Source organism: Montipora capricornis, chromosome 12 (assembly GCF_036669925.1).
Source record: "Montipora capricornis isolate CH-2021 chromosome 12, ASM3666992v2, whole genome shotgun sequence".
Lineage (NCBI taxonomy): Eukaryota > Metazoa > Cnidaria > Anthozoa > Scleractinia > Acroporidae > Montipora > Montipora capricornis.
In genome coordinates, this window is record NC_090894.1 from 11,693,257 (window position 1) to 11,705,756 (window position 12,500).

General features: G+C 39.6%; 2 protein-coding genes across 2 annotated transcripts in view; both read left to right on the top strand.

Annotated features, from left to right (window-relative positions):
- The window catches only part of LOC138027680 (crt homolog 3-like), a 27,214-nt gene extending 23,884 nt beyond the window's left edge, over positions 1–3,330 (top strand). Inside the window, exons 5-6 of the mRNA XM_068875247.1 lie at positions 1–3; positions 2,173–3,330. The exon at positions 1–3 is cut by the window's left edge and continues 143 nt beyond it. Coding sequence (XP_068731348.1) covers positions 1–3; positions 2,173–2,350 — 181 coding nt within the window. The 3' untranslated portion in view covers positions 2,351–3,330. The remainder of the gene's footprint in view (positions 4–2,172) is intronic.
- Positions 3,331–9,433: 6,103 nt separating this feature from the next.
- The window catches only part of LOC138027681 (crt homolog 3-like), a 17,505-nt gene continuing 14,438 nt past the window's right edge, over positions 9,434–12,500 (top strand). The window contains exon 1 of the mRNA XM_068875248.1: positions 9,434–12,500. This exon is cut by the window's right edge and continues 935 nt beyond it. The gene's annotated coding sequence lies outside the window, so the exon portion shown is untranslated.

A 12,500-nucleotide genomic window follows, 5' to 3' on the forward strand; every position in this document is an offset into this window, starting at 1 on the left:
GGGGTGAGGATTGCATGCGTTATAATTAGATTCTTAAACTCTACGACGGCTACGTTAACAGATGACCTACCATGCAAACAATAGCATTTAGTGCACAAGTGACTCAGTTTGCACTGTAAGTGCAAGTGCATCGTATGTCATTTCAACTTTTGAAGACCTAGCCTTTGTACATTTGTTTACGGTTCTCTCATGTAGAGATCTACGATGAGATACAACCAAATTTCAACTTCTAAGGAGACCGTGGGCACACATGGACAACTTCTGATTTATTTTCCTTTATTTCATCTCAAGAGCCCATCAGTAGCCAGGAGCCTACCTATGTAATAAATCCTCAAGTCAACCACTGCCCGTATCTTTGTATATTTAGAACGAACCTTTCAGCAGGAAACTCAAATTTCCATCAATTTGCACAAGTTTGCATTCATCGTTTGTCTTCGTTTGAGAATAACTTTATTCTGATTGTCCATTCTACACAGCGTGTCACGGTGCAGTGCCGGTGAACTCATGGCGTTGTAAAGATAGAAAGATACACGCAAAGGTTGACTCGTAGGGCTCGTATGGGAGAGGCAAGCTCCCACTCACGTGTTTCTGTTGATCTCCGTTCCTTCCACTTCAGTTAGTGGGTAGGTCGGCTAGCTTTCTGGAAGTGTTTACGCTGGAAAAATACAAGGTTTTCATTGACGCCGCCGTCCGCAATTGAGAGATTTACGGTATAGCGATTACGTACATCAGCAAACGGCACTCGCGCGGCAAGCGACTGTTGGTCATTAAAGCTTGAAAATTAAATTGTCTTATTTCTACCTCGCCTTTCTCTTTGAAAACTTGCTCGACATCTGTTTGCCATTTGTCGTAAATGCGATGCCAAGTCACTCTAATATATGTCAAATAACTCTAGTGTCAACCTTCATTATTAACTCGTAAAAAGGGTGCGTTCGCTTGACTTTATTCCGGAATAAGAATACGTGAAGTGATGATTTAAAACAAAGATAATAAAGTCATGTTTAAAAAAGCATTTTAGATGGTGTTTGACAATTTTAACGTGAATCTCTGTAAAAACGAAGGATTTCTAATGTCTATTTCATGAATTCCTATTCCGGATTATAGTTCACCACTAAATTTTCTCCGATTCTTATTGGTTTAAATTGATCACGTGACGCGATAGTGTTCGTCCGCGGAGAGACACTATCAGCCCACAGTGCCCGTCCGATGAAAATACCCGGATGGATAGTAGTCGTCCGCTGAAAATACCTCTGTAAACAAGCGGCCTTATTTTATGGAAAATAAACAATCGAAATTGTCAGTTAAGAGGGTTTTGGTTTGTTTTCTTTTTCAAATTTTACATTGGCTGACACGGCTTTCGTCTAATAAAGTTGAAAATAATTCAACTAGATTTTTGAGCTGGCGCGCGGAAGAAAATTTAGTAGTGAACAATAAAGACAATAGAGTGTTCATGTCTCGGAACTATCGGTCTGATAGTTGCCCCTTGGAAATTTGATGTTCTTAAAACTAGCATATTTGCCCTCGAAGCTTTGCTTCTCGGGCAAATATTTGTTTTAAGAACATCAAATTTCCGCGGGGCAACTATCAGCCGATAGTTCCTCGACAGAAACACTCTATTGTTTAAATAAGGTCAATCGAACGCACCCCAAATCTGATTCATGAAAAAAGCTCGCGCCAGACTTTCAACCCATCAAACTTACAATGTGGTGGCTTGTTTGCAATCTTTTCCCCACGTATTGAGCAGGCTTACGTGGTCTTATTTCATTTTATTGAAAAGTCTTCTAGCTGTTGCTCAAGAGAGTAGGGGCGTTTAATTTGTGAACGTACTCATTGCTTTTCCACATTTCAACTTTCGGTTCTACTTTGTCGTTGTTGTGTGTTTTAAAGCGAGAGTCTATTACCCAAGAGTAAGAATCAGGTATCAGGTTTTTCCCCATCAGCTTCAGAATTTTTTTTAAAACCACGTTTAGTGTGAAAATCAACAATACATCAAATGTTGTACCTATGGCCAATCCAAATCTCCCGGGGGTAAGGTTAACATTCTTTGTGTATTGTATTTGCTTTCACATTTAAATGATATGGAAATACCTGGAACAAAACGTTTTATTTCTAAAGGGATTGGGCCAATTTGGATGAAGTTTGAAGGTAACGTATCTTTATCCTGTTTTTCAGCTCACAAGAGATACCTGAGAATCGGAATGAAACGAAAACTCGAAGGCAAGAAATCTTCCTCAGTGGTAATTGTCTCATCGAGGGGCGTAACTCGTCTGACGATGACTGTGCTGAAGAACCTCTACTTCCCCACAACGAGAGACCGATTAACTATAATTCCATCTCCTCCAAAATGTAATTTAATTAAACATAGAATCAGTATTGTTGACGTGAATGAAAAAAGCCACTTTTGTTCAGCACGTTTGATCATACTGGGGCATGAGTCTAGGTGTTTGTGAGGTAGAGTTTAAGTTTGCGGGAGTTTTTGTTTGACTGAGAGGTATATATCATCTTCCGCCATTTTCAAAATTTTTGTACCAGAAGTGTCGATCTGAGATAGAATGTGGCGACCGCTATTTTTGAAGCACGAGCTTCTTCAGACCCAATCTGATTGTACCGCGGTTGTTTCGGTACTAAATCAACTGAAACAGAACTAATTTTCACAGGAAAGTTTTCGGGAAAAATGGAATGCCTTCAGAGGTCCTCTTCTCTAGTTTTTGCCCAATCTCGTCCCCAGAGTCAGCTTGCTTTGCTTTTCTTTTGGTCAGCACCAAAAACACGGACTACATTTTTATGCACAGTCGTAGTGAAGTTCCATTTTTGTAACTGTTGACGACCACTGTCGTTTCAAGCCGGAAGTCCATGATTTGCGGACTTCCTGCCTTGGAAATGGCCAGTTTCCGTGTTCTTGGTACTGACCAAAGAACTCTGGAAACGAGATTGGTTTTTTGCAGAAATGATCGGAAATCTGCGTCTCACTAATGCCACGCTTCCCGATGAATTAAAGGCGCGGTTTTTGGAAACAAAGAGCGACTCTTTGCGACAGGAACACGCTCGTCCCGTTCGTTTTTGATTGAGGAAAAGTGCCCTGTTCCTGTTAACAGGAAATGCTTCCCGGTTAGTGTTAAGCGCCTCCGTATTCTAAACTTTGATAATTCCGTTAAGTGATGGGTCAAGATCGATACTTCTTGTTGATAAAGTTAGGAACTTTTGTTAATTTTTAAAAATTGTACTTCCTTTATTCCTCTTTAGACCATTTGGGACAATCTTAATGTTATAAAAAAGATTGATGTATTAGAATTCAAATAAATTTGAGTTGCCTTTAGTACATGGTTCACTTACGTATTGAGTCAATTTCCCTGTTTGGCCGTATTAAATTAGTCAACACATAAAATTAGCTATTTATGGGGGGTGCAGGGATGGCTCATCGGTGAGAGCACTCCCCTCCCACCAATCGACATTGGGGGTGACTCGGAAACACTGACTCCCGGTCCATGGACCCCCCTACGGACCGGGTCCATGGACTGCCTTACGGACCGGTCCACGGACTATCTCTACGGACCCCCTCTACGGACCACCCCAAAAAACACAGAATTAAAAATAAATAACTTGAAAAAAGTGTAAGAATTTGACAATAGATAATTATATGGCTAGGCATATAAAAATAAATAACAACTGAAAATTTGTTTTTGTCTAGATAGACCACTCTTGCCGGTGAAATCTAGCCGTTACGCTCCGCAAATCAGACTAAGGCTCAGGTGTTGCCTTTTCCTTCGCTGTTGACCGGAGGCTTCGAAACTAAGTTCTTCCGTCATTTTGTTCAGGGCAGAGAAATCGTGAAGCCTGGGGCGAGTTCACAAACCCGCGGGAGAATGATCCGAACAAAATGGCGGAGGGAAAGAAAGAAAATACAAATAGAGCTTACTTATTATCAATCTTTTTCGAAGGATTCCAGTCCACAGCGAAGGAAGGGACTGTATGTGATTAATAGACATTGTACCCGAGCCTGAGCCTTAGTCTGTTGAATTTGCGGAGCGTTACGGTTGAGATTTCGCCGACACGAGTGGTCTATCCAGACTACTGGGAAGTCAAAGCTTTAGTTTTTATTACTGGGTTGCCTAAAAATGGATGGCATTTGTTCGGTGTTATCAAGAGAAAATGAGGGGACAGAGAAGGAGGCTCCCGGTCCAGCCCTTGGGATATGTCATGTCCACGAAAGTTATTTTACAGTCAAACCAAGTGAAGCGTACCCCTTAAGATTGCATTAATGAAGTGATTATTTAAAACTTGAACCCGCTAGTCGTTTCAAGAATGCAATAATGAATTGATTATTCGAATATTGAACTCGCTCGCTCGATCCAAGAATACGGCTAAATTCGCTAACGGCTTCCGTTTTCGAAAAATCAATTCACTGTTGCGACTAGTAGGTTTCAAACCTACTAGTCTTTTCTAGAATGCAATACTGAATCGATTTTTCGGAAACGGAACCCGTTAGCCGTATTCTTGGATCGAACGAGCGAGTTCAATATTCGAATAATCAATTCATTATTGCATTCTTGAAACGACTAGTGGGTTCAAGTTTCAAATAATCAGTTCATTAATGCAATCTTGAGGGGTACGCTTCACTTGGTTTGACTGTAAGACGAGCGGAAGTCTTACGATACGTACGCATGCAGGCCAACCAAGGTCCGATGTTTGAAAGAAAATACATATTCATCAGCCTTCCATGTGCGCCATCATTTTCTCTTTTCACTAAGAACCTGAGAGCGAAGCAAGACTGCATGCGGACGTCTCGGAAGACAGACTTCCCCTAGAACAAAGACTTCCGCTCGTCTAAAAATAACTTTCGTGGACATAACATATCCCGGCCAACGCCTTGAGCCTCCCTCTCTGTCCCCTCATTTTCTCTTGGTGTTATTTTATTTTCTTCCGTGTCGGTAAAAGTCTTGCCTGTCACTCCCCTGGTAAGTGGTATCTGTACATAGAGCCTTCTGCACGTATTTTCTTAGGATCGAGAGGGTAGTGGAACTGCGTAGATTTCTCTAGTGGACACAGTAGAATCATTAACTTAGCCTGCAATGGCGTCGAAAGTCATGTAACGCGAATGGCGTTTTACTGGATCCTTAAACAAAATATACCCTTATGGAACTCAATAATGGAAAGTCAGTTGGATAAACTACGCAAACGGTGAAAACCAACACCTGGAATCTCCAAAGCGACGAGTAATGGACTTCGACAACAATCTGTCGCCCGTCGAGCAGAAATCAAAGTGAGCTGCATTTCTAAAATAATATTTACCAAGTGTGTTGTTATGTAGAACACTGAAACCAAATGGAAAATTCTCTGGTAACTTATGGGTTCAACAAAGATAGAGAACGAACCGAACACCTCAAGTGGATCTGTGATCAACTCTGCACAGTCTTCAGGTAAAAAAAATAATTGGAAATGTGTCAGCCAAGAATTTTTTGAAAGAAAGCTTGTCGTCTATTTTGTGCTTCATTATTCAAGGAAAAGGTTCTTCATGGAAACGCTTTGATCCTGAAATTTTAGTTTGTTGTAATATTGCGCATATTTGACACGGTTGAGTTTTTTCTCTTCACGCACGCAATAATAGCAAATATGTTGTTTGTTTCAAAAAATTGTTTGCTGGAAAAGGTGGCCTTTATGAATTCATCATGTTTTATGATATGTGTGCTGGATAGTTTTTATGGCAATAGTAAAGCACTTTCTTGTTATTCAAGGAAAATGTTCTTCAGGAAAGGGTTTGAACCTGAAGTACATAATAATTTGACACGATTGAGTTTCTTGTCTTCACGCACGCAATGAAATAGGAAGAGGTTTTCGCCTCTAAGAGCAAATATGTTGTTTGTTTCAAAAAATTGTTCGCTGGAAAAGGTGGCCTTTATGAATTCATCATTTTTTATAATATGCGAGCTTAACTGGATAGTTTTTATGGCAATAGTAAAGCATTTTCGTGTGTAAATGAGGTTAGCGTTTTTGTGTTGTGCTAACTTAATTAAATATAAATATACATTCTGCCTCGTGAGTTTGTTATTCTCGTTAACCAGCAATGGAAAGTCATTGCAACGCGAATGGCGTTTTAGTGCATCTTATGTTGTTTGTTTCAATAAAATGTTTCGCTGGAAAAGGATTCTGTGATATTTTCTGCCTTTGTGAATTATAATATCATGTTGTGTATTGAATTTTCGAGCTTAAGGTTGAAACGTGATACGGGAGGATATTTTTAGTTTAACTCTGTAAGCAGGAAAGGATTCATGAAAATAAACAGGTCTGTTGGAAGCGTGCTTGAGTTTCAACAAAATGAGCCCCAAAATCAGCAAAAAATTGCGACGCCGGTGAATAATAAAGTAGCTGCTATTTCCAAAATGATGGAATTACCTGGTGATAAATAACCTCGTCTTGGAGAGTAAATTTTTGACTTTGCAGAAACAATGGTGGGCGATTGTGATCTTTGTTTTGACTTCGCTCATTTCATTGTCAAACTTTATAACACTTGACAGAAAAGAAACTTACGAAAACCCGGTATCTTAACTCCCGGTATCTTGCCATCATTTGACACAGATGCTTCACTGTTTGGCAAGTAAACATGCCGCGGTAACTTACTAGTAATCACGGCGCCCGCTGAATTCCGGTGATGTCACTTTCGATTTTGCGATTTATTTGTGCAGCCGACTGAAACGTACAATAACAAAATTGAACGTAGCAAAAATCTCCCAAATTGTTTGTCGCTGATCGTAACTGTTTATATTCTATATTCACGGTTCAAAATTAATGTTGTTTTCATGTCGTAAATATGTTATTTTCGAGCGACCGTCCTGGAAACTTCCTTCTGCTCTTTCTAAAAACTGTGTATCAATATTTATTTACTTTAGCATCAATATTTGTTTTTGCATAAAGCAAGCTAACAAAATCTGTACCTTGCTAAGTTCGCATTTGTTAGCGTTAATAGTACTTTCGGTCCAATGCTTCTGTTTTACGAAGGCGTATATGTTTTTGGTCACCCATCAAGACACTAATCCCGCCGTAGAGGGCTTAGGTAATTACTGGGTTGCCAAACCCAGTCGGAATCTCGGTTTCATTTCGTGGGTTTTTTACTGGGTTGCCCGTATGCAATCCCAGTCTGAAAATCGGTAGATTTCTCCGTTTTATTTTCCGTGTCGGTAAAAGTCTTGCCTGTCACTCCCCTGGTAAGTGGTGTCTTTGTCCATAGAGCCTTCTGAGCGTATTTTCTAAGGATCGAGAGGGTAGTGGAAATGCGTAGATTTCTCTGGTGGACACAGTAGAATCATTAACTTAACCTGCAATGGCGTCGACAGTCATGTAACGCGAATGGCGTTTTAGTGGATCTTTAAACAAAATATACACTTCTGAAGCTCAATAATGGCAAGTCAATTGGATATTGAACAAGAGAGGCGGTGGAATCTCAGTTAAAAGCGACGAGTAATGGACTTCGACAACAATCTATCGCCCGTCGAGCCGAAATCAAAGTGAGATGTATTTCTAATATATTTTACCAAGTGTGCTGTTATGTAGAACACTGAAACCAAATGGAAAATTCTCTGGTAACTTATGGGTTCAACAAAGACAGAGAACGAATCGAACACCTTAAGTGAATCTGTGATCAACTCTGCACAGTCTACAGGTAAAAAAAATAATTGGAAATGTGACATCCAAGAATTATTTGAAAGAAAGCTTGTCTTCTATTTTGTGCTTCATTATTCAAGGAAAAGGCATGAAAACGGTTTGATCCTGAAAGTTTAGTTTGTTGTAATATTGCGCATATTTGACACGATTGAGTTTTTTCTCTTCACGCACGTAATGAAATAGGAAGGGGTTTTTGCGTCTAATAGCAAATGTGTTGTTTGTTTCAAAAAATTGTTCACTGGAAAAGGTGGCCTTTATGAATTCATCATGTTTTATAATATGCGAGCTTAACTGGATAGTTTTTATGGCAATAGTAAAGCATTTTCGTGTCAAAATGAGGTTAAATATACATTCTGCCTCGTGAATTTGTTATTCTCGTTAACCAGCAATGGCGTCAAAAGTCATTGCAACGAGGATGACGATGTAGTGTATCGTATGTTGTTTGTTTCAATAAAATGTTTCGCTGGAAAAGGATTCCGTGATATTTTCTGTCTTTGTGAATTACCATATCATGTTGTGTATAAAGTTGAAATGTGATACGGGAGGATATTTTTAGTTTTGCTCATGAAAATAAACAGGTCTGTTGGAAGCCTGTTTGAGTTTCAACAAAATGAGCCCCAAAATCAGCAAAAAATTGTGACGCCGATGAATAATAAAGTAGCTACTATTTCCAAAATGATGGAATTACCTGGTGATAAATAACCTTGTCTTGGAGAGTAAATTTTTGAGTTAGCAGAAACAATGGTCAACCCTCAAGTGTTTGGGCGATTGTGATCTTTGTTTTGACGTCGCTCATTTATTGTCAAACTTTATAACACTTGACAGAAAAAGAAACTTACGAGAACCCGGTATCTTGCCATCATTTAACACAATGCTTCACTGTTTGGCGAGTATAAAACATGCCGCGGTAACTTAACCGCGGCGCCCGTTGAAGTCAGGCGATGTCACTTTTGATTTTGCGATTTATTTGTGCAATCAAAAGTACAATAACACAATTGAACGTGGCAAAAATCTCCCAAAATGTTTGTCGCTGATCGTAACTTTTTATATTCTATATTCACGGTTCAAAATTAATGTTGTTTTCATGTCGTAAATATGTTAATTTCGAGCGACCGTCCTGGAAACTTCCTTCTGCTCACTAACGAATTCTTAGTTAAAATCGGCCTACAAGACGACCCAAACTGTTCCTTTTGCAGATGAACCAGAAAAACTTAGTCACCTCTTTTGGTCCTGTCCCAGAGTGACCGCTTTTTGGACCTTCTTAAGACAACGCTTTATTTCGTCTCAGATTATTCCAGAAAACTACCAATTCAATCTTCTTATAGCATTAGGTTTGATGCAGACTCCTCCAAAAATCATTGTCAAATGAATTTTTGCCTCCTGTTAGCAAGACAATATATCTGGATTTGTAAAAACAATAAAACGCTACCAAAGGTAGAAGGCTTTTTCAGATGTCTTAAGTCGACCTATCTAGACTCTATCTATTTGAACAAAAGGGTGCGGGCACCTTACAAACGAAGTGGGAACTACTGAAAACTTTAATTTAGAAAACCGTTCTTTTTTCTTGCTTCTTTTACTTTGATAAGTCCCTAAACCAACAAATCCTTCGTCGCCTTTTCACAATAGCCTTGCTACCGACAGCCCGTAAACTTTAATGCTTTGATTTCCTTTTCAGTATGGGAAGCAATGTATACTGTTTTACTGTAAATATGTAAATATGTCTATCCTGTAAGTAAGTTGTTTGTTTTGTGTGTTTGTGTGTGGAATAAATAAATAAATTAATTAAACAAAAACAAAAACAAAAAAAAAAACTTCCTTCTGCTCTTTCTAAAAACTGTATCAATTTACTTTTGCATCAATATTTGTTTTTGCATAAAGCAAGCTAACAAAATCTGTGCCTTGCTGAGTTCGCATTTGTTAGCGTTAATAGTATTTTCGGTCCAATGCTTCTGTTTTACGAAGGGGTATATGTTTGAGTTCACCCATCAAGATACTAAACAGGGCTTAACTTCAGTAAACTTAGTATTACAAAGCTGCCAGATGCTCAGAGGGCACGCTTAAACTTGTGGTGAAAGAAGTTGTGAGAGAGCTTGAAAATTATCAACATGTGAGCCCAGAAGCCAATGTTTCTCACTTCCCATTTATTTTCTTCAATCTTTCGATTCTGGGTTCAGTACTTTGCTAGTAACCACATGTCTTCTCGGGCTATTTACCCAAGACTTCTACCATGGCACTACAATGATAGACAATACCAAAACAATATCGTGCACTGTTAGAGCTACATACTACACAAGGACAACTTAAATCTCCTGGAAGACAACACACAGCTCAGTTAACATTTTATGTGGAACAAATTGCTGTGTTACTTCACTACCACACATAAGCACTGCGTGTCTATTTTTTTTAAAGAGGACAGGAATTTCTTCTTTCTGACAAATGATTAATTAATAGGCCGGTAGCCAGGTTTTTAACCTCAGAAAAGGATCTGTTTAGTCGTACGAAAGTGTGAGGACCTGTAAGCCAAAGGGCCTCGGCAGGTATGACTTCTGGGTTACCCCTTAAATGGTCTTAATGACCCCCCAACTTAGAAAATATTTTCTGGAACAGTGCACGTACCACAGGCAACCCAGTGTACCCTCACGGAGGGTCTAGTTTATTTTCCGTGTCGGGAAAAGTCTTGCCCGTCACTCCCCTGCTAAGTGGTGGCTTTGTGCATAGAGCCTTCTGAGCGTATTTTCGGAGGATCGAGAGGGTAGTGGGAAATGCGTAGATTTCTCTGGTGGACACAGTAGAACGATTAACAGTGGCAATGGCGTCGAAAGTCATGTAACGCGAATGGCGTTTTAGTGGATCTTTGAACAAAATATACCCTTATGAAGCTCAATAATGGCAAGTCAATTGGATATACAGGCGATGGAATCTTAAAAGCGACGAGTAATGGACTTCGACAACAATCTATCGCCCGTCGAGCCGAAATCAAAGTGAGCTGTGGCCATGTCCACACGTATCCGGAAATTTTTTTTTCCGCAAATATTTTTTTGCGGTTGCGAAAATTTTCGCGTCCACACGCAGCGTATTCGAATCGTTTACAGCCGTCCACATGTATCCGATTGTATCCGGAAATTTTCTGATTTGCTCTAGTGCCCAGTTCTTTTGCCGGAGAGAATCCTGAAATGAGCATTCGCATAATTGCGATTTGGCGTCATTTCTTCCGCGCCATAGCAACTGTAAGGTGTAAACAGTCGAAGCTTGTAGTTTATCACCAAAAAAATGTCTAAATCTTCTGAAAAAGTCAAGAAAAAGTATGCTGATTCATATAAATGGACCGATGATGAAGTTGAACTACTGCTGACGGTCACGAAAGTAAAAGTATTTGTTGTGTAAATTTATCACAGCTGCATTTATCTGAAAGCATGACATCAAACTAGAAATCAGAGCAATTAACAAAGAAGACACAACCTTGCTGTATGCCATGTTTGTTTAATGCTCGCCGTGAAGACTGGATCCAAGAGAATGACGTAAGCGTATTCGCAAATTTGCGGATACGACCGTCCACACGTATACGTATTCGTATCGGATAAAAAAATTTCCACTCTGGAGAGCGTTTTCAAAAATTTCCGGATACCGCCGGAAAATACGCTGGATACGTGTGGACGCAAGCCGTATTCGTAAAAAAAAATTTGCGTTTTCACAAATTTCCGGATACGTGTCGACGGGGCCTGTGTATTTACCTGAAGTACATGGTAGTTTAACACGATCGAGTTTCTTGTCTTCACGCACGCAAGGAAATAGGGACCTGTGCGGAAATCTTGCCGAAGTTTTTAGTATTGCTCTGTAAGCAGGAAGGGTTCACAAGCCTGTTGGAAGCGTGCTTGAGTTTCAACAAAATGAGCCCCAAAATCAGTGAAGAATTGTGACGCAGTTGAATAACAAAGTAGCTGCTATTTCCAAAATGATGGAATTACCTGGTTAGAATAAATAACGTCGCACGCGTCTTGGAGAGTAAATTTTGACTTTGCGTAAACAAGACTTGGACGATTGTGATCTTTGTTTTGACTTCGCTCATTTCATTGTCAAACTTTATAACACTTGACAGGAAAAGAAACTTACAAAAACCCGGTATCTTGCCATCATTTGACACAGATACTTCACTGCTTGGCGAGTAAACATGCTGCGGTAACTTCATCACGGCGCCCGCTGAATTCCGGCGATGTCACTTTCGATTTTGCGATTTATTTGTGCAGCCAAAACGTAAAATAACAAAATTGAACGTTGCAAAAATCCCCCAAAATGTTTGTCGCTGATCGTAACTTTTTATATTCTATATTCACGGTTCAAAATAAATGTTGTTTTCATGTCGTAAATATGTTATTCTCGAGCGATTGTCCTGGAAACTTCCTTCTGCTCTTTCTAAAAACTGTGTATCAATATTTATTTACTTTAGCATCAATATTTGTTTTTGCATAAAGCAAGCTAACAAAATCTGTCCCTTGCTGAGTTTGCATTTGTTAGCGTTAATAGTATTTCGGTCCGATGCTTCTGTTTTACAAGGGGAATATTATTTTGGTCTCCCATCCAAACACTAACCCCGCCGAACAGGGACGAATTTCAGTGAACTTCGGTGAACTTCGGTATTACAAAGCTGTCAGACGCTCAGCGGGCACGCTTAAACTTGTGGTGAAAAGAAGTTTATCAACATGTCAGCCCAGAAGCCAATGTTTCTCACTTCCCATTTATTTTCTTCAATATTTCTGAGTTCAGTACTTTGCGAGTAACCACATGTCTTCTCAGGCTATTTACCCAAGGCTTCTACCATGGCACTACCGGTACAATGATAGACAATA